The sequence below is a fragment of the Mytilus californianus genome, unplaced genomic scaffold (assembly GCF_021869535.1).
Source record: "Mytilus californianus isolate M0D057914Y unplaced genomic scaffold, xbMytCali1.0.p SCAF_11, whole genome shotgun sequence".
NCBI classification, from domain to species: domain Eukaryota; kingdom Metazoa; phylum Mollusca; class Bivalvia; order Mytilida; family Mytilidae; genus Mytilus; species Mytilus californianus.
The window spans coordinates 33,648,612-33,672,808 of record NW_026262593.1 but is presented as its reverse complement, the minus strand read 5'-3'; the positions used below and the strand labels follow the sequence as shown (position 1 = coordinate 33,672,808).

General features: G+C 32.4%; 1 protein-coding gene across 1 annotated transcript; it reads right to left on the bottom strand.

Annotated features, from left to right (window-relative positions):
* Positions 1–12,527: 12,527 nt before the first annotated feature.
* On the bottom strand, positions 12,528–21,020 carry LOC127719944 (low-density lipoprotein receptor-like). The gene is made up of 6 exons (XM_052226310.1): positions 20,775–21,020; positions 18,341–18,524; positions 15,733–15,981; positions 14,879–15,039; positions 14,313–14,488; positions 12,528–12,764 (listed from the first exon to the last, which is right to left on the bottom strand). The coding sequence occupies exons 1-6, from the start codon at positions 20,848–20,850 to the stop codon at positions 12,603–12,605; spliced, it is 1,008 nt and encodes a 335-aa protein (XP_052082270.1). The 5' UTR covers positions 20,851–21,020; the 3' UTR covers positions 12,528–12,602.
* Positions 21,021–24,197: the final 3,177 nt, after the last annotated feature.

Below are 24,197 nucleotides of genomic sequence, written 5' to 3'. Positions count from 1 at the left end.
ACGCTAGTACATCAAAAACAATTTGCATATACTAAATCTGTAATCGGCAAGCATTCATATGAATGTAATCTATAAATAATCATGATGACAACAGTTATTTTTATTGTAAATGATTAATTTGCGATTACTTACACAATGTAATCGATTACAACTGATTATGATTGCTGATTACGATAATCCCATGCTTGATTGGTGGGAAACCGTTCCTTGATATAATTTTACCTTGTAAGCGATTTCAATCCACTTATCAATTGTATAATACATTCTGTGGGAATATTTATTTTGTCGAGTTCGTTCATATTTTGAAAACTTATGTTTTCGCCTTGTTTTTTCCCTTAGCATCCAAACTGCACATCACTGAACTATAAAAATCCATCCAGTACACTCTGCCTGTATTGTGATCTGTTAAAATAAAACTTTTAACATTAACATTTTAAAAAAATAAATAATTAACGAAATTAAAAATAAATAATAATAATAATAAAAAACAATGATAATGATAATGATAATAATAATGTAAAAAATTAAATAGGGAAAATGACAAAATGTTTAAAGTAAACAATGAACATAAAATATTGTTTTAATCACATTTTATCTCACTTCATTATCACCATATACCTGCAAGTTGTCTTTTTTTATATTCAAATAGGGAGATAATTTTATTTTTTATTACATAGAAAATATTCTGAATATCAAAACTCTTTTCTGTGTTACTGGCATACGTTAGATTCAATTTATGTATTTTGGATTTCAATCTTCTTTTTTGGCGTTTGAATATACGTGTATTAAACACAGTTGTCAAATTAGCAAATCGATCGTCTCTTCGAGAGTTTCCAATTAAAATGAAGCCAGACTTTTTTAAAATGCACCTATACTATTAATTGTTGATATATTACCGACGTGATAAATTAGTTTTTAAAAGAATTAAGACGTAAATTCTAAAGTGATGGTCCGGTTAAAGGTAGGGAAAGTGTCGATAGTGAAAATAAACGAGTTTTTTTTCACATGTGAGATTATCGGAATTTATCACAATGTAAAGTTCATACCTTATCTATATTATATGTTTGAATATCATCCTTACCTACTGCAAATGTTAATTTACAGTACACGTACTGATTTCTCCGACATGTTACAGCATCGATAACTTGTCTGTTTTCTCTATCGTTGTCCATGTGTACTCTTTCAAATATATCATTGCCTATTAAGGTTTTACTGCGAGCCACGAAATATATCCACCTAAAAAGATAAAAGCAGTGAGAACAACACCACAATACTACAACTATGCGAAAGTGTTTTTTTCAAACTCACAAGCTGAAAACAAACAGTCAGGCCATGGGAAAAACGAAATATGACGAATAGACAAACCCCAGTTTACAAAACACAAGAATGAGCAACACTAACCCCATCAAAAACATGGGAATATGTCATGTGCTCCGGAAGGGCAACCATAATAAATAATCACAATGATAATAATAACAGTATAACACCAATGTTATGATAATAAGGAGAACTTTTTTAGGCAATAAATGTCTGCCTGTCTTGGTTTTTTTGTGATCATTATCTTTGACCTTGACAGAAAAAAAATAGAGTTTCAATGTCCTTGATATTTTCCAGGATATTATTCTGTCAAGGACCTTAAATTTAATCAAAGCATGCTTGCATCAAGGTTGAAACACATTTGAGTAAAGCCTTGATTTGTAGTTTAGAAGAAAAATGCGACAAGATTTACATACATAACTATAATGGGTAGGAATGTATAAAAATCCGGTGAACGGATTGATGAGCCATTTATCTTGAAATGTAAAACGATTACAACAAATCAGCAAATTAATTATAATTTAATCTAATATTTTTTCCTTGCCAAACGTGCACTATGCCATAACAAAAATGTGACAGAATTGCCAAATAAGACAATTATCTAACAGAGTCCAAATGAAGCTGATTACCGTTCCACCTTCAACAAAGTGCAAATCCCATACTGAATAATAAGCTATACAAGGCCATAACATATCAAAATATGAAATAATTAAAACTATTATTATTTATTATTTATTATTAGATATCGACGGCTGATGTTGTGTTTGCTGCGACCCATATAGTAAAAAGTAAAATTGAGAATGAAAATGGGGAATGTGTCAAAGAGACAACAACCCGACCATAGAGCAAACAACAGCCGAAGGCCACCAATGGGTCTTTAATGCAGCGAGAAACTCCCGCACCAGGAGGCGTCCTTCAGCTGGCCCCTAAACAAATATGTATACTAGTTCAGTGATAATGGACGTCATACTAAACTCCAAATTATACACAAGAAACTAAAATTAAAATGATACAAGACTAACAAAGGCCAGAGGCTCCTGACTTGGGACAGGTGCAAAAATGCGGCAGGGTTAAACATGTTTTTTGAGATCTCAACCCTCCCCCTATACCTCTAGCCAATGTAGAAAAAACAAACGTACAACAGTACGCACAGTAAAACTCAGTTTAAGAGAAGTCCGAGTCCGATGTCAGAATAGGAAACAAAAGAAAATAAACAAAATGACAATAATACATAAATAACAACAGACTACTAGCAGTTACTGACATGCCAGCTCCAGACCTCAATTAAACTGATTGAAAGATTATGTCTTCATCATATGAATATCAGGCACAATCCCTTCTGTTAGGGGTTTAGTATTATACCATCATAAAATATATGAGAAGAACATAACCCGTGTCATGCCAACAACTGGTTTTAGAATAAATATGATTAATTCCGATGCAAAGACCCTATACCTATAAGTGAATCAATATTAAAACCAAAATATGCAATCTTTAATGACCTGACAACAGTATCGTAACTATATCCCTTATTAATAAGTCTGTTTAAAGGTTTTGTTAGCTTTTGAGGTGAATACTGACATTTTTGTGCTTTGTAAAGAATATTACCATAAAAGATTGGATGTGAAATACCCGAACGTATAAGATGTCTGCATGTTGAGTTATATTTACGAATGATGTCCTTATACCGATGATAAAATTTAGTTAATGTTTTGACAAGTTTATGATATCGAAAACCCTGGTGTAATAATTTTTCAGTAATACATATATTTCTCTGGCTAAAATCTAATACGTTGTTACATACACGAGCGAATCGTACAAGTTGAGATATATAAACACCATAAGATGGTGATAAGGGAACGTCACCATCTAAAAATGAATAATTAACGATAGGAAATGAAAAATCATCTCTTTTATCATAAATTTTTGTATTAAGCTTCCCGTTAATGATATAGATATCAATAATAATAACAGTATAACACCAATGTTATGATAATAAGGAGAACTTTTTTAGACAATAAATGTCTGCCTGTCTTGGTTTTGTTGTGATCATTATCTTTGACCTTGACAGAAAAAAATAGAGTTTCAATGTCCTTGATATTTTCCAGGATATTATTCTGTCAAGGACTTTAAATTTAATCATAGCATGCTTGCATCAAGGTTGAAACACATTTGAGTAGGCCTTGATTTGTAGTTTAGAAGAAAAATGCGATAAGATTTACATACATAACTATAATGGGTAGGAATGTATAAAAATCCGGTGAACGGATTGATGAGCCATTTATCTGGAAATGTAAAACGATTACAACAAATCAGCAAATTAATTATAATTTAATCTAATATTTTTTTCCTTGCCACACGTGCACTATGCCATAACAAAAATGTGACAGAATTGCCAAATAAGACAATTATCTAACAGAGTCCAAATGAAGCTGATTAAAGAAATTATAGGTCACCGTTCCACCTTCAACAAAGTGCAAATCCCATACTGAATAATAAGCTATACAAGGCCATAACATATCAAAATATGAAATAATTAAAACTATTATTATTTATTATTTATTATTAGATATCGACGGCTGATGTTGTGTTTGCTGCGACCCATATAGTAAAAAGTAAAATTGAGAATGAAAATGGGGAATGTGTCAAAGAGACAACAACCCGACCATAGAGCAAACAACAGCCGAAAGCCACCAATGGGTCTTTAATGCAGCGAGAAACTCCCGCACCCGGAGGCGTCCTTCAGTTGGCCCCTAAACAAATATGTATACTAGTTCAGTGATAATGGACGTCATACTAAACTCCAAATTATACATAAGAAACTTAAATTAAAAATGATACAAGACTAACAAAGGCCAGATGCTCCTGACTTGGGACAGGCGCAAAAATGCGGCGGGGTTAAACATGTTTTTTGAGATCTTAACCCTCCCCCTATACCTCTAGCCAATGTAGAAAAAACAAACGTACAACAGTACGCACAGTAAAACTCAGTTTAAGAGAAGTCCGAGTCCGATGTCAGAATAGGAAACAAAAGAAAATAAACAAAATGACAATAATACATAAATAACAACAGACTACTAGCAGTTACTGACATGCCAGCTCCAGACCTCAATTAAACTGATTGAAAGATTATGTCTTCATCATATGAATATCAGGCACAATCCCTCCTGTTAGGGGTTTAGTATTATACCATCATAAAATATATGAGAAGAACATAACCCGTGTCATGCCAACAACTGGTTTTAGAATAAATATGTTTAATTCCGATGCAAAGACCCTATAAGTGAATCAATATTAAAGCCAAAAAATGCAATCTTTAATGACCTGACAACAGTATCGTAACTATATCCCTTATTAATAAGTCTGTTTAAAGGTTTTGTTAGCTTTTGAGGTGAATACTGACATTTTTGTGCTTTGTAAAGAATATTACCATAAAAGGTTGGATGTGAAATACCCGAACGTATAAGATGTCTGCATGTTGAGTTATATTTACGAAAAATGTCCTTATACCGATGATAAAATTTAGTTAATGTTTTGACTAGTTTATGATATCGAAAACCCTGGTGTAATAATTTTTCAGTAATACATAAATTTCTCTCGCTAAAATCTAATACGTTGTTACATACACGAGCGAATCGTACAAGTTGAGATATATAAACACCATAAGATGGTGATAAGGGAATGTCACCATCTAAAAATGGATAATTAACGATAGGAAATGAAAAATCATCTCTTTTATCATAAATGTTTGTATTAAGCTTCCCGTTAATGATATAGATATCAAGATCGAGGAAAGGAAAGTGGTCATTGTTAGTATTAGCTTTATTTAAAGTAAGTTCAATAGGATAAATTTCTTTAGTATACATACTGAAGTCGTCATTATTGAGAGCCAAAATATCATCCAAATATCTAAAAGTATTGTTAAATTTTTGTATCAGATGTTGTTTCGATGGGTCTCTGCTGATTTTAGTCATAAATTGTAACTCATAACAATACAAAAACAGGTATATATTTATATCGAAACAACATCATATCTTGGAGAATAAATTGGATTATTTGCTAAAATCGCGCCAATTTCATTCGGGTCGTTACTGAAATCTTTCATCAGTTCTTTGTAAAATGACAGCACATGAGCTCTAATGTAGAGCCGAAAAGACACCATTTGATTTAAAGAAGCCCATATGTTAGCCAACGTTTTCTAAGAGAGCTCTATATCGATTCTATGTTGTCAGCCCTATTTTATACCTGGCACATTACTTTTGCTTAAATTCCCTTTTTGTCGTCTTAAATTTATACATACGTTTGCTTACCTTTTTATGACAACTTTTGTATAAAATGAATTTTGTTTTGAATATCTTTCTTTATATTTTATAAAGTATACCTGTTAATTGGGTCGATTTGGAGTTGATGGTTTAATCGCATCGTATTTTCAACACGTACGAAAAGCTTCTTCCCTGTTCCATCTAGATTTGCGACAAATATATCGCTTGTTAAAAAAATACCATAGTAGCATTTATCATTTATCCAATCTACAGCGAGCCCTGATGCCCAGTCACCAGAATGTATGGTTTTTATTTCGGAAAATGTCCTATTTGATATTATAGCTGATCGTATTTCGTGGCTACAAAATAAAACGAAAATAAATGTATTGATGGATAGACGAATAGATAGATATACGGATAGATTAAAATTTGTTAAACTTTTAAGGTTCAGTATGATGCAAACATACACACAAGAAGCTTCCAAGAGCCCGAATCACTCACCTAGAAAAACAATTTCATTTTCACTATTTCTTTTTCTTTATTTTAACCAATGATGCCTACATATTTGTAGATCATTTTGTGGCATTTTCGAAGGTTTTGTACTAATGATAATTTTACTATATACAATTTATACCTATCTACTAAATTTTATGGAAAAAAGTAATTTAATGGCAATAAATGCTATAGCTAGCGTGATAATTTCGGCATGTTGATCTTCGTGTAGAACTTATTCTGCAGATCTCAATCAATTATAAGTGAGTGACCCCTGACCTATATTTTGACAAAAATGAATAAAAATCATCATTTAAGGAAAATACCTTCTGTAAGGAGTCAGTTGACAATTTGTGACACGATGATTGATTTGAAGATCATATTGTGATGATCATTCTTGGTATATACCTATGCTATCTCTCTGTCTAAGTTTCAGGAAAAGGTCCATAAAATGTGTAAAAATTTTGTTATTCAGGACCAAAAGCTCTTAAAAGAAGTCAGTTGACAACTTCGGACATGTTGACTTATTTTTTTATCTGATTGTACTTAACATCTTATAAAGTTATAATGTCACTGTATCTTCAATCATACATGTAGTTGCAAATTAGCATCTTTAATTTTCATCAACTTTTTCTTATGAATAATAAATATGAAATTGTTGTAAAATCTTAAAATATATTGATCATTGAATGTTTTCAATATTTAACTTCAAGTGTAGACGTTTTGTGAATTAAACAAATACAGGGGGAACTGACAATACCTTTACTACGATAAAAGTATATCACACATTTGTAACAAATGTATTTATATATAAATATTATAAATAAGTGTTTCTCGTTCCTCGTATTTTATATAGATTAGACCGTTGGTTTTACCGTTTGAAAGGTTTTACACTAGTAATTTTTGGAGCCCTTTATAGCTTGCTGTGCGGTGTGAGCCAAGGCTCCTTATTGAAGACCGTGCTTTGACCTATAATGGTTTACTTTTATAAATTGTGACTTGGATGGAGAGTTGTCTCAATGGCACTCATACCACATCTTCTTATATCTATTATCTGTCTGATTTAACTTACTTTACGATAATAGAACAGTACTGTAAAAACAAACACGCGCGCATATAATAAAAGTTAAACATTTGAAATTGTCTGTATTAGTGAGAAACATTAGACCCGAATTTACAAATAATACGCCGTTATTATTGTCGTGTCATCCTATTGGTGTAAGATGTTCTCTTTTAGTGTATATTTTACTGATTCAACATGTGATCTAGATAGGCAAAAGTGAAAGTGCACATGTAAAACTGGGTAAGCTTTTCCACATGTTGTGCCTCAGCCTGGATCTAGTTAGGATATCTGGATCAAGCTTTTCCACATGTTGTGCCTCAACCTGGATCTAGTTAGAATATTTAGATCATGCTTTTCCACATGTTGTGCCTCAGCCTGGATCTAGTTAGGATATCTGGATCATGCTTTTCCACATGTTGTGCCTCAGCCTGCATGGATCTAGTTAGGATATCTGGATAAAGCTTTTCCAAATGTTGTGCCTCAGCCTGGATCTAGTTAGGATATCTGGATCATGCTTTTCCACATGTTGTGCCTCAGCCTGGATCTAGTTAGGATATCTGGATCATGCTTTTCCACATGTTGTGCCTCAGCCTGGATCTAGTTAGGATATCTGGATCATGCTTTTCCACATGTTGTGCCTCACCCTGGATTTAGTTAGGATATCTGGATCATGCTTTGTTTATTTCCCTGTCTTCGTTGGCGTTGTCTTTTTCCCGTATGAGTCATTTGTTGGTGATCGATGATGTCTGCTCTTCTATATTTTGGCTTATTCTGTAAAGAAATTTACGGTCAGTAGCCTTAATAACAAAGTCAGTTTAAAGATATTATCATTGTTTTTCATATATAAAATCAATAATGTCTTACCAACATGCAATGACATATTTTTATGGCATAATATATACATATAGTATCCAGAATCTAGAAACACCTCTTCTGTCCAAAGAACCATACTTTTTTCATAAATGAATATCAAACGATCCTACAGAACTTTTGTTGTGACTTTTTGTATACAATACATGTTCTTTCAAAGTTCCGCTGTCGAACAACGAAATGCCATTCTTTGTCAATGCCACTAACGGAGGTCGATCTGAAAGGAAATGTGTGTAACGTTTATATGTCATACTTTCGTGATGATAAAATATTCTTTAAAAGCTATTCATTGAGGCTTTGAATAGAATGGAAACTGGGAATGTGTCATCGAGACAACAACCCGAGCAAAGAGAAAAAACAGCCTAAGGGCACCAATGTGTCTTCAAAGCATTGAGTAAATATAATCACCATCATCACTATCACTGGTCATCACCTTCATCAACAAAAGACGTATAATGCTGTGACCACTGCATGTAATGTTATCACGACCGCATATAATGTTGTGACCATGCACTGCATATAATTTTGTAACCACTGCATATAATGATCCGACAACTGCATATAATGTTGTGACCACTGCATATAATTTTGTAACCACTGCATATAGTATTGTCACGACTGCATAGAATGTTGTGACCACTGCATGTAATATTTTGACCACTGCATATAATGCTTTCACGACTGCATATAATGCTGTGACCACTGCATATAATGATGATCATCAACGAAAGGCAGTCATGGCGTTCCATATGAAACGCTCTTAGTGGAATCGATTATTAAAAGTGCAACGTTATAAATGTACCCGAGTCGTAAGAAAAACCAATGACTTTCTTAAGTTGGTACATCGAACTGTTCATAAGGTAAATCGAATCATACATTGCATATATCAGGTGAACATGATTTCAAAGTCATATGAAACTTCAAATTTAAAAACAAATGTAAATAGATATAAGAAGATGTGGTATGAGTGCCAATGAGACAACTCTCCATCCAAGTCAAAATTTATAAAAGTAAACCATTATAGGTCAAAGTACGGTCTTTAACACGGAGCCTTTGCTCACACCAAACAGCAAGCTATAAAGGGCCCCAAATATAACTAGTGTAAAACCATTTATACGGGAAAACCATCGGTCTAATCTATATAAAAAACGAGAAACTAGAAACACTTATGAACCAAATCAACAAACGACAACTACTGAACATACTTGAATGGCTAAGTTTCACTCTAATATAGTGAACGTGAACTTTTTTTTATAACAAAATCTTTTATATTATCAAAATCTTCATAAATGTACCGATATTGAATTATTGACTCCCCAGAAACTAATTCGCCGACATTTTTCGTATGCAGTGACCTTAACTACGAGACCTCTCGTTATAAGTTCGGCCACCGCACAGCGCAAGTGCGAGGAGAACACCGTGATAGAGAATATAAACACACGTGCTGTTGAAGGTGAATAGAAATTACAGCTGCTTTTTAATGAACCAATTAAGTACAACAAATCATTTATCAACTGTTTAGGAATAATTTAAATAACAAATGGGAACACATGGAAAATATAAAAACAAATGTCATGGTTTTTTCAATTCTGTCATGCTTTCAGTAATTTCGTTATCATTTTTAAAATTTCAAAAAACTCTTTTCATATGACTGTAAATGGAAAGACGTAGATTAGATTAACAAATATCATAAACATATGAAAAAATCATTTATAGGTACCATATATAGTGTCTTAAGTGAAAAATATAGTTTCCTCGAAACGGTCGTCTAGAATAAGAAAATGTCCGAACTGTTACAAAAATAGCCACAGAAAAACAGTAATTCCTCATCTTTTCAAATTAAAATATCAGAATCTAACAATTAAAGAAATTCAGCTGTACATTCCATTTCACATTTTTTTGGCGTTTTTTTTCAAATGATGGCTGAAACTATAAAACAAGCAGAACAAAATTTATAATCAGAATTATAACAGAAATTAGAATTTAAGGAATTAACTCAAATAACAAATTTAATTTTGAATAATTTCATTGAATGACATTTATTAAACGACACTTACCTACTTATAATGTTTAAGTAAAGGCTAATTTGCCTTTTGACACATTATCAATGATATGCATTAAATTTCCCACAGTTACAATTTTCCTCATATGAATAGTTAATATTATATGTACTCGAAATACGTCTGTTTTTGTAAAATCCTGTTATCAACCAAACAGCATACCAGTGATGTTTTCTTATAATTTAGTGGCAATGTTTTTCATGATTATGTTATTATAACAATCTCACTTTGTGTTTTTTGTTTCTAGAAGGAAAATTATTAAGCTGTTATTTCAATTTTTAAAATGCCTGTATCAAGTCATGAATTTGGAAGCTTTTTTCCATTCTGTTCATTAGTTGATATAGTAGAACGTTTGATTTTGTCAGTTTTTACTTACTTTCCCTTTTCGAATTTACCTTGGTGTTCGGATATTTTTTTTATATAATTTCCCCATGAGAATGTGAAATATCAATAGAGCAAATAATCAAAGTTATCACATTGCTAGTTTGAGTAAAAAAAATTGAGATACTTACATTGTCATAGATCAAATTTATTCGTTCAGTGTATGTTCGCTTATTTTAGTTAATATGTCTTTTGATTGTGTAAAGTCATTTCAATTGATAATTTACAGTGTGTCTCTCTATTTTGTGATGTTACTCTATTGTTTCAGGTAAGGGTGAACTTTGGTACCTATTAAAACGTTTAAACCCGCTGCATTTGTTTTCACCTGTCCTAAGTCAGGATCCGAAATTGATGTTCAGTGGTTGTTGTTTGTTGATGTGGTTCATAAGTGTTTCTCGTTTCTTGTTTCTTATATAAGACCGTTTGTTTTCCTGTTTGAATTGTTTTACACTAGTCATTTTGGGGCCCTTTATAGCTTGCTGTTCGGTGTGAGCCAAGGCTCCGTGTTGAAGACCCTACTTTGACCTATAATGGTTTAGTTTTACACATTGTGACTTGGATGGAGAGTTGTCTCATTGGCATTCATACCACATCTGCTTATATCTATGAAACAGGGCTTCTACATGTTCTAAGTATTGATGTGTGCGTACTTTTAATTTCTCTGGCGATATAGTGAATGACATGTCATAACCAGTGTATTTAATAGAAAAACATAACGAATCACAAAACATATTTTTTTCTTGGAGAAAGATTGTTGTTTAAATTAGGCTGTACTTGAGTATAAACACAAGTTATTCGTAAAAATTGAGAAAACAACTTTATTTTCGAATGTAAATCAATGAAATTAAATTAAGGTGAAGACAAACTAACAACGCCATGGAAAAACCGAAAAAAAAAAACAAAAAAAAAACAGAGAAAATCAAATACTTAGTAACAATTCCTCACCAAAAATCGGGTATTCTCAGGTTCTCGGAGTATAATTAGTTATTAAAGGTACCAGGCTTATAATTTGATACGCCAGACACGCGGTTCGTCTACATAAGATTCATCAGTGACGCTCAGATCAAAATAGTGAGAAAGCCAAACAAATATAAAGTTGAACAGCATTGAGGACCCAAAATTCCAAAAAGTTGTGCCTGTTCCGCATGTGGCATCCACTGTCTTGTTCGTATGTATATGTTCCGGACCATATGAGTATTTGGACGCGTAAGGTCCGGGTAATTAGTACGATAAACGTTGATCAGTTACCTTTGCTGTTAATTGCACCCTTCAAAGTGACTGTCATAAATTAAGAAGCTTTTAAAATGTGAAATTTGACTTATATAATCATTTGATAATCATTGCTATTTTACTCAAGTGTTTAAATTAGAGGAAAAGCATGATTGCATGGTCATGATTGATTTTTCCAAACGAAACACAATATGTCGACAACGAAAATAAGTTAAAAAAATATCTAAATGAACCGATAAACAAGAAATTAGCTGTTGTACTCATACATATGCAGTTTTGTCATTGAATCCTTTTTTTTATTTTTTTATTTTTGTGTTGCAATTTAATTTTCGCAAATTAAAATTTCTTAAATATTACATAATTTTTAGTTTCAATTATTTAATTAGTGCATGCTTCTATTTCAATTATACGATTTTAAAGTTACAGCTGTTTGAACGTGCTGTTCCTCTATTCTTATGTTAAAAATAAATTGTATAAATAAGAACATGAACACATTGGTAGGGTGCAAATCAGAAGAGATAAAATAACAACTAATCTATGATCATCTATAAACGCCAGGAAAAATGACAAATGTCCAAAACGCCCGAGCGAAATTGTCGACAGCATAAAAAGCTTTAAATTGACATCTAGCTAAAGCAAAACAACAGATATACTACGATTCAGACAATATGACAAAGACAAAGGGTTTCAGTCACTAACTTGTATCGATTTTGAGTTCATATGACAAATTCGGGTTATAGGTCTTATTCGGTGAGGCCCATATTCGAGGGAAAAAGGACAGGATTGGGGGTAACGAAACTAAAGTCGAACTACACTAATCGATGACAACATGTCGGGGCAATAACAAGACAATAAGTAACCCATTTTTATTTCATACTCTTTGTTTCCACATGTTTTTGTAATTTTCTTTCATATCATTTTTCTGGACTATTTCATGTTGTTGCTTGGTTGCGTAGAACTATGGAATATTCTGAAATATTGAACTGGAACTCCAAGTGGTAAGGAAATAATTTTGTTATTTCTGGTGTTTAAGCGGAAAATCTTGTTCTTTTTATTTTTTCTTAATTTTGTCATACCATATACGTTTCCCTGCAATATTTAAAAATATAAATTGATTTAGATATAAAATAGTATATAAAACTAATATCAAATGAAAGAAATAACTATGTTATCCTTACTCAAGGAAATTGATGTTTAGAGGTATGTCAATTACATGTATTTTCATGAGATTCATACGGTTAAGATATTTTTCTACAGAAATGACTTATATTCGGTCAAACAATTTTGTCTTCATCCAATTTTTTTTTTTATTATGGGCAGAATCAATTCAAATTGTATTGTTTTTAATATCAGGTGACACATTGTATATATTTTCCTGTGTGAAATATACAATTGCCAGTCACACTTCATTCATATTCATATAGCACAAGAAAAAAAACTACGACTTGATCATTTAAGCGTAATTTAAAACTATATCGACATGTTTCAGGATTTCGAAATATTTATTGTAAGCAACTGACATGGCCACGATACTTCTTAGTGATTCATTCATATCATTCGACTGTAGAAGTGGCACGCAACTAGTTGTATGATTAGTCATACAATTATTTTTTTATAGGTTGTCTTTTTCCATCAATAATTATAGCGTTGTTTTCATCAGACAGGAAGACAATACTACGGTACCGAAATGATTTATAACACACCTTTCTAAAATTGTCTGTTTATAAATTTATGTCATATAGCTCTTCAACTGTTTCAGTTCTTATACATTCTTGGCTTTCAAATATTCAGCTTTGAGCGTTCCTAATGAAAGTAAATTCAGAAAAGCAATTCGGATGCGTTCAGTGTAAAAGTGTGGGTTTTTTTATACCTTATATGGATTTTGCTATTAATTTTTTGTCCTTTTGTTTATACAGCTTTGAAAACCGTTGGTTTTACCGTTCGAATGGTTTTACACTAGTAATTTGTGGGGCCCTTTATAGCTTGCTGTTCAGTGTGAGCCAAGGCTCCGTGTTGAAGACCATACTTTGACCTATAGCTATATTGGTTTACTTTTATGAATTTTGACTTGGATGGAGAGTTGTCTCATTGGCACTCATACCACATCTTCTTATATCTATTGAAAGGTTGGAAGTATTTAAGCACTTGCGGATTCCAGTTTGTTAGATTCGCGTGTTCACAATGAATATGAATCCAGGAAACGGTCTAGGAAGAATCAATTTTATAATAAATTATTTTCATTTTCTTGAACTTTGTCGATACCGCTACTATTTAACTTCTTGTTTTCAAGGGTATCATCAGATTAGTGATCAGTGATTCAGTATTGACATGATTTTAAAACTAACATTTTAAAATTCATTGATTTTGGATATGGCTATTGTCATTAATTTTTTAGCTCCTCAAGTTTTCAAGTATAAAGACTCGTAGATTGGCGCATTTTGTGAATGTTAATCTAGAAATGCACTTCAGGCGCAGCAAATTTATAAATTGATATTTTTCTTTTTAAGAAAAAGTTCCATAAAATGTAACCAATCTATTAGGTCAGAACCTGGTTTAAAAAATTATTAAAAGCCAGAAAAATCCATTACGTTTATGCAGCCTTTAGAAGACATTTCTGTGTGTTGTATATAACATTACCTTGTAGGCGATTTCAATCCACTTATCAATAGTATGGTGTATTTTGTATTTATTTTGTCGAACAGCTCGTTCATATTTTGAAAAGTTATATGTTCGTCTGTTTTCCCCGTTAGCATCCATACTGTGCACCAAAGAACTAAAAAAATCCATCCAGTATACTCTGCCTGTAGTATGATCTGTTCAAATACAAGTTTTAACTATATATATGTCTTACATTAACAAATGCCTAATAGTTGGAAATATTGGTGATGATACTACTCATAACAAAAATTGGATAGGGAAAAATGAATTGCAAAACCGGTTGCATAAAACTGCTTTTATTTATCTTCATTGTCAAACTGTACCTTCTGAAAATAGGATTATTTCATTACAAAATCACTAAAAAAATATAAAAATAATAGCAAAAATAAGAATATTTTTCAATTCGCTTCAGCACTGAAAGAGAAACAAGATTGTGCAAAATATCTTTTTTTACGTTTTATGCATCAAATTTCCAATTAAAATGAGTATAAAAGGCTCTAAGATAAGAGATGTAACTGTAAAAACTTATGTAAATATTTCCTTACCTACTGCAAATGCTAATTCACAATTGTACTGATTTTTGTTGTGACAAGTTTCAGCATCGATGTTTTGTCTATTTTCGCCACTCATGTCCATATGTACTCTCTCAAATATATCATTACTATGTAATGGTGACCTTGAACTTAGAGACACGAAATATATCCACCTAACAAAAAAATAAATAACGACAGAAAATGAAAATAATAATAAGAAGATAAGCAATAGCTGTGAAAAAGAGATGCGAAAAATACCAAAGGGATATTTGAACTCATATGTGGGAAACAGACCTGCTCCACATGTAGCACCCGTCGTGTTGCTCATGTTAGTACAAACCTGGTCACAAGTTTAATTCGGTAAGTCACATTCGTGGAAACTGCCAATGACATGGCAAACATAAAAGAAAAACGATCAAAAAACAAACAAACAAACACAACAAAGAAAAAAAAAGACTGAGCAACTCTAACCTCAACATAAACCGAGGGCGATCTCGTGTGCTCCGGACGAGGAAGCAGATCCTGTTCGACAAAATTCTGAGGAATGTTTTGCTTAACTATAGCTCAAAACAACGGCATTGGTGACATTGATCGAACAAGGACATGACGTTTTGTCACTGTTAAATTGCTTTGACCATTTGACCAAGTCAAAATAACATGACATCCTGCTCTGTTGCGAATACTTCTTCCTCCTTTCAAAATAACACTTCACCAAACGTGTACATATGACATTTGCATAAGTGCCAATACCTATATCAAGTAAGAGATATACTTTTTTTTAATTTATTTTATGTTTTTTTTTTCAAACATAGATTTCCTATAGCGTGATCATAAAATGTATTTCATTAGTAGATTATTAAGTGTACCTGTTCACTGGATCGACTTGAAATTGATTGTCACCATGCAGCATATTGACGTGTAATACATGCTTTTTATCCGTCCCATCAAGATTAGCAACATATATATCGCCGGTAAACAGCTCTCCAACGAGGTCACTAAAGTAGTATTTATCATTTATCCAATCTACAGCAAGTCTTGCTGCCCATTCACCAGTAGAAACGGTTTTTATTTCGGAAAATGCCCCATTCAATAGCTTAGCTGATCTTATTTCATGGCTGGAAATTAAGTAGTGTAAACGTTTATAAGAGGATTATCGATAATAGTTGATAGCTTGTACTAGTGTGAATGGATCAATTGCAGTTTATGGTGGTTAAAATATTTGTATGATATAGCTGTATATTGTTATCATGGTAGAGGATTGGAATCAAAAGCTTTACCTTTCATAGTGGTTAAGATATTTGTATATAGTTGTATACTGTTATCACGGTAGAGGATGGGAATTGACCACTACCGTTTATGGAGGTTAAGTGATATGTATCTAGAATGATTACTTGTTGACTGCGAATTTTCCAATGTTTAAAATCATTAGCAATCACAATTTCTAACTTGTCAGGTGCCTGTAGTTAAGTGGTTGTCGTTGGTTCATGTCTAGCATATATGTTTTTCGTATAGTGTTTTCTTATAAATTAGGCCGTTAAATTTCTCGATTGAATTGTTTCATATTTTTCATGTCGGGGCCTTTTATAGCCGACTATACCGGGTATAGGTTTTTCTCATTGTCGAAGGCCGTACGGTTTCCTATAATTGTTAACATACACTTTATTTGAACTCTGACGTATAGTTGTTTTATTGTCAATCATACCACATCTCATTATTTTTATATAGGGTAGTATATCCAAAGTATCTCGAACGATATTAGCATTTAATTATAGATTATTACATGGCATTTTCCATATTGGCCCTAGTATCGGCCCTAGACTCCCATATCAAGCCTAAGGGCTTGATATTGGTCGAGGGCTGATACCAGGGCCAATATGGAAAATGCAATGTTATAATCTATTTATCACATATTTTCAAGCTGGAGAAAAATGAAAGCATATATCAAATTATGTTTAATATTTTCAAAAAAAATTCGAAAAACATTTGAAGAAAAAAATTAAAAAAATGTATCACAATGAGTTACTAAAATTCGTATCACAGCGAGTAAACAACGTTTTGTGGAAAATTTAACAAATATTTTTTTTTAAAACAATAAACATTAATTCTCAGAGTTATAAATATTAATTGTTACATGCGTGAGGAAGAATGGAAAACCTGGAACTATTTCCACTGTTGATTTTTGCATTATTTTCTGCTACAGCAGATTCATAACTTTCTATTGTTTTACAGACTTCATTAACCCTCTTGCTGTCAGTAGTTTTTAGGTTGCATTTCGTGTGCTCCCACTTCGCATGCCCAACAATAACGTCATTCGATATATGACGTCACGCCCTAATGACCGTCACATTTGGGAGCCATACACCTTATCGCTATTCCCGGCTGACCCGAGAATCTGTCCCGCTTGAACTTTTGACGTCATACAACAATCACTTTTCCATTGTGGCGTCAGATATTTTGTATTGTGACGTCAAAATTTTACGGGAACCTGTGTGATGTCCAGTAATGGCGGACAAATAGCGATAAGGTGTATTGAGGAAGAAAATTACAGTTTAATCTTCGGCGTTTTATTTCAAAGAGATACAGCAATGATGAGAAGTTTGCATAAAGTAAGACATGGACATATAATCGTCTGCTTCAAATGCCATCTTGTTTACATATAGTTTTTGATTGACAGGTTACCGGAAGTCAAATTCGGGGACACGATATGGATTTTCGAGGGCTGATATCGATATTGGCCCCGAGGGTAAATAACCAACCTTGACTTCCGGCTATTATTGGCCATGCAAAAACGTACATATTAGAACAAAATGTTGTGATAATAAACAGTAATAATTTACAGACGATGATCATATATATTATATTTTATGTTAAATTAAAAGTAAAGCAGTGTGGACATCGATCACGTGGTTGTAAAAATCATTAAAGATACCAGACTTATAACTAGTACGTCCGAGGCACGTTTCGTCCGAGTCTATGCAAACCTCAATAAATGCGCTCAAAGGTCATATCGATAACAAATTTGAAGAGCAAAATCTTAAAATTCTAAAGATTTTCTTTGCCTGAGGTCAAATAAACTATAGTTGTTTCGGAAAATTTTGATATTTTATGAACTGCTAGAATCAATGATTTTACAAAATCCGTTTTATGTTAACTTTTTTGAACGTATCTGTCATGGCCAATCAAAGTCATGCACTTTACTCGTAGAAATAATCACCTAAATAATTTGTTTTACTGTACGTAACCAAGCTTTAATCATAATCAACTTTGTATAATAAACTGACAAATCAAGTGAGTTTATCATAAAACTAAATGATTCTTACGGGGAAATCTTCTCCAACGAAAGAAAACAATGCCTATATGCAATTGGTATATAAATATAAGATTGTGAATACAATCATTTGTATATGTTAAAAAATATAATTACTTATTTACTATGTACAACATGCCATAAAAAAATTATAGCCTTCAAGTTACCTATATAATCCTGACTTTAGCCATACAGACTCTGTCCAGAAAACCATTTTCTTTTCATAATGAATATCAATAGATTTAAAATGGTTATAGGTGTGATTTTGGGTATACAATACATGTTCTTGCCATGTCCCTCTGTCAAAAAAAGAAATCCCGTTCTCAGTCATTGCCAACAATGGTGGTCGATCTGAAACCGAAACATGTTTTAAGATAAAATTCGTAAAACAATGTAATTAGATTTTCAACAGGATCGATCAACAAAATTAATTGTACATAGAAATACGACTATCAATATCCTATCATTATCTCTTTCCTAATAATTATACCTCATAGCATAATTTGATAAATCTATTGCCTATAATATAAGACCAATTGCAAGTTGTGATAATTAATTATTCGGATATGTTCGTCCAAATGCGAAATAACCTCGACAAATTGTACATTCCAGAGAATAACCCATTCTCTTTCAACAAGCCGCCCAAATCGAATACTAATATTTGTGCGGTATGATAAAACAGTTACGGCCCTATGAGTCGCTAAAACCCTCGGGGAAATAACCCTAAGAAGGGTAGGCAATATTAGTTGCATAGTGTGCTAGTGACCTAATACGATATATATGGGGTCAGTAAATTCCATATGGGGTGAGAACGTATTTGGTCACTAGTGCACTATGTAATGAATTTATCTTACCGACTATCTTAACATGTGTTATTTAGACTAGTGGCCTATAAAAGTGATCAAGTCTTCAATAACGTTAGTATAAGAACCTACTTACTTTTGTCTATACAAAAACAAATGCTAACAAAAACAACTGGTTAGCTTTAAATGTGTTTCATGAATTTATTTCAATCGTTCATTATCAATGTCATCGTCTGTTGAAACCTTTCAGATTTTTCCTCAACACCGTGTTGTTTGTATAAAGGGACAAAACACCACTACTAACCGTGTATTGAAATAATCCCCGCCTACTAACCTAATATGGACCCCTTCTAACCTGATATGGAATATACACGGTCTCCACGCGGTTGCTTTTAATCAATCATATTCCTAGAAATGTGTAGGAGGTAAGATAATTTTGGATATCCCCTCCTCGAAGGGCCGTAATTGCATATTACCTTATGTTTTTAAAATACAAATTTTCTGAAAACATCAAGCCTGTCAATTCACAGAATTATATCACAAGTTGAGTACTACTTTTAAATTTGTAAGATTCCAATATAAAAAACTGATAGAAATGATAATCGTTCATGTCAATTACATTTTTTTTAATTTTTGAAAACCCATACGACATTCAATACAGTGACCTTTAGAGGCTTACATCTATGTACATCATTTGATCGCTAGTGATCATGATGTACCGACACTCGTGAGTAGTCTAAATCGTTAAACACCCCCTGATCTCTGGTGTATAGTTGTCTCATTGACAATCATGAACCACATCTTCTTATGTCTATATGTAAAGGATGTCACAAGCCCAGTATCCAAACCTTACATACTGGCATAATTATTTTGATATTAATAAGGAATGACTGTAATATTTTTTCTGTCTATGAAGAAATAACATCAAAAATGTGGTGCACACTGAATAACCGGTGTAGCAGATTATTTAAAAGTGTGCACCACATTTTTATGTTATTTCGAATAGACAGAAAAAATATTAAAGTCATTCCTTATAATTTAATTCTAAAAAGGAGTAAATAAAGATAAAAACGTTGATGACGACGTCGCGGTCACATGACAAAATTGTGTCTATGAGCTGATAGACAAAACACTTTCAGCCAATCAGAAGACGCGTTACATCCAAAAATAGATTATTTATATTTAAAACAGCTTTTAGAAAAAATAGAAATTTCTAAGCTATATAACTATTTTCATATCGCTGGTTTTGAACGCCACTGTATATACCATAGTGTAAGAAAGGAGCTGAACGCTTATGCATGATCATTCTACTGTTTGTCAAACGGGTGTCAGCATTTGCTTAAAAAAACAGTGGAAGAATTTTTTTAATTTTATTTCCAAACATGTAACTATTATATAACATTAAGTGTCTGCTTCAAGGTCTGATATCTAAAACATTCTACACGTTTTCATAAGACAAACAAATGAAGTCTATATCCATACAATAGGCTCTCTTGGAATGGCTGTTCTCGGCGTAACCACATCATTGTTGTCAAAACTAAGTTTTTAGAGCGACAACAACCCAGTTTTAAACGAGATGTGTCAGAACGCTCGCAAAAAAGTTTAAAGCCATTTTAGGAGTGGAAATTTGAGAATGAAAATCTGTATCACTGTTATTTTCAAAGCCCAAGTAAAGTTGTAACGGTGTGTCTACATCCGCTTTGATATAGTATCTATAGATATACAAAGTTGACAACAAATAGTGTATCGGATGCATGAAGTAAAGATATGAAAATAAAATGTTCAGTATTTAATTTACCTCGAAATGGTCGTCTAGAATATGAATATTTCAGAATTGTAAAGACGATAGCCACATAAAAACACGTATTCCTCATCTTCCAAAATAAATCACATGAATCCACCAAAAAAAAAAAAGAATTTATCAGCTTTCTTCACTATAAATGCCGTCGAGTTGTAATTGTTTTCTCGTAAATGACGTCTGAATTTGTCAGAATATCCAGGGGAGAATTCATAAAATGAATATTATATTACAGAAATTTGTTTTGACGATTATATACTAAAACAAGGTTAAGTTTCATAAATATTTCGCTAAATGACATTTGTTAAACGACACTGACCTTTCTGATATCGTTCAAGTATTGCTTATATTGGCCATTTCATACCTCGTTAGTATTTGTTTCAAAATACCCATAATTGTAAAATGCAATTATCTTTTTGCAAATATGAAAAGTTCATTTTTAAATGTCGTCGAAATACTTCTGTAGGTGTATATAGCGCGAAAAAAAAACTAGTATCCAGATGTCTCTTCTAATACCATATTTTATATGTTAGGTACATAAGATAAAGTGTCCGGCAAGATGTCAACACTGCCTTAAAAGGGTAATTAAGCGTTTTTATGGCAAACTGTACGTCACACCGAGTAAACACGAAACGCTCTGATTTGAAAATTTGAAAACATCTTTCGCCAACACCATTGTTTCATAAAACAAAAACAGTAAGATGTTAAGGGAACGACCATTTAACTTAAAAAAAGGGGGGTGTCCTAAAAAAAATATTCTGATCCCCAATTTGATGAATAGAAATACTGTGGTCAAGCAGATGAAAAAAAAAATATTCTGAATCCAGATTTACCCATACATTAAAGCGTTAAATTAAAAAAAAATAATTTGATTGATAGCGTCGAAAAACATACAAAAAATGTTCGCGCTTTGGGCAAAAAAAAATCGGACTCTATACCCCCTCCCCCTCCCTCCTTTGAAGTTAAATGGTTGCTCCCCTAATTTATTGTGTGGTATTAAAAATTGGCTAATCTTGCTTGTTGTCTTTAAAGAAAATGTTCAACTGACAAAATGACATGGTTTATATCATTTGACAGATCCATTGGCTGAAATCGTACAATTTCCGTGACGTTTAGTTAAAACTACCTGTCTAATTTCTTTAAGTTGGAAATGTGGTATGTATACACATATCTTGTAGCGTATCATAGACTTCCAGATGTCTTTGTCGACAGTTCTGTTGTTAGGTTGCTGTCTCATTGGTTACCTCTCATCATCTTTTGTTGATAATGACTTATAGCCGGTTTAAAATGCTTTTTGAATACAAGTTAAATTAAAACATAACTAAATTTGTATTTTCTTTTCAAACGGGATGTATAGAGACACACACACGTTCATTTTTATCTATAAAGAAGTCACTCCTAACCATCCTACTACCTGTCGATACATTTATTTTTGGCATTACACAAGTCATGTCTTCTTTGACTGTTCATGACGTTAAAATACTAAATCCCTGGGATGTATTTTAGTTGACTTTAGTCTCTGATGCATGATTTTTTATTATTAATTGTTTTGGCTTTTAACTAGCTGTCAGTAACTGCGAGTACTCTCAAATCGTACTTTCTTTTTAATTTGACCTGTTGATACTATTTGTAATGCATTTTTGTTATTTAATGTTAACACGGATCTTGTCTATATACCAGCTTTGGTTATTTGGTATTTAATTACTACAAATTTTCACTTCTTCGTACTATGAACATCAAAATTATTTCATGTTTCCTTAGATGCTGTTCTTAGACCTGTACAGGAAGTTTTATCTAGCACTAATTGTATATTTTTATTGTTGATATTCACCCCATATGTACCAAGTGTTAGATTAGTTTTATTAATATTAAAGAAATTTCTTGGTATTCCTAAACGGAAGATTTTATACACACAGAAGAAGAAGTATACTTAACAACAAAATTATTTTCATTAACCTGTGTATAATATGACGCAGGATTCTTTAAAAGTGATGATTTTCTATAAATTGTTTGAAATTTCACAGTGATATCATACCGACCGTGCAAGGGCTGTATAGCCAGTCAAGGTCGTTAAAAACTTCCATTTGTTGTGATATCATACTTTAACTTTGTTTAAACCTGTTTATTTACTTTTGACTTTAATTATTTATCCCTTGTAATTTTTTATTAACTGTGTATTTGCATTCAGGTGTCACTGGTCAAGTTTATTCGTTCATTGTGTGTTAATTTACGTTTTTTAATTGAGTTAAGCCTTCCAATTGATATTTTATAGTGTGTTTTTCTATGTTGTGATGTTATACTATTGTTTCAGAAAAGGGAGAAGGTTTGGTACCATTAAAACGTTTAATCCCGCTGCAAATGTTTGCACCTGTCCTAAGTCAGGAATCTGATTACAGTAGTTGTCGTCTGTTTATGTAGTTCATACGTGTTTCTCGTTTCTCGTTTTTATATAGATTAGACTGTTGGTTTTTCCGTTTGAATGGTTTTACACTAGTAATGTTTTGGGACCCTTTATAGCTTGCTGTTCGGTGTGAGCCAATGCTCCGTGTTGAAGGCCGTACCTTGACCTATAATGGTTTACTTTTATAAATTTTAACTTGGATGGAGAGTTGTCTCATTGGCACTCATACCACATCTTCCTATATCTATATAATGACTGTATCCGATATTTTTATTTCGTAGAAAGTAGAATACGAAAAGTTTATTATACGTGTAATAAAACCAGTTGAGTAAACGCGTTCAACTCTATAATATCGATCAAGTTACAGCAAAAACACATGTACAATCTGAATAATGTTTTATCTTGTGGGTCAGTCTTTAGATTTTTATGTTGTGTTTTGTATACTGTTGTTTGTCTTTCGGTCGTTGTCAGTTTATTTTCAACAGTTATGAGTTTGCATGTCCCTATGTTAATTTTTGTATATCATGCCCGATTTTAAATTTTGTATATTTCGCCTCTCTTTATCAAAGAATGCTATAACTGAAGGCAAATGCAAGGTACTTCATCTGCTGATAGGAATCATGAAATCTTCATCTATAGAGTCCTCTTAAACTCCGAGTAGATTTCATACATGCACTTCAAGCTGGTGAACAGCGCAGAAAAGCCGTGAAGAAGTTCACTTTAAATGGTTAAATTATATGTTCTATGTTGTTATTTATGAGGGGTGGATGGGGGTCCTTCATTTCTGCATTCTTTAATTTTTTTAGGGCATTTTTCTGTATTCTTTTTGTCCATTATTTGCTATTCTTTATATTAAGGCACGTCATTATTCTCTATTTTTTTATTTTTTGGGTCTTTTTTTTGTATATTCTTTCTACTTTTACCCATTCTTCTCTATTCTTTAAACCTCCACCCACACCCTCATTCGTTTATATGTACATATTCGTTTTTCGTTCATTTTTATGTACATTAATTAGGCCGTT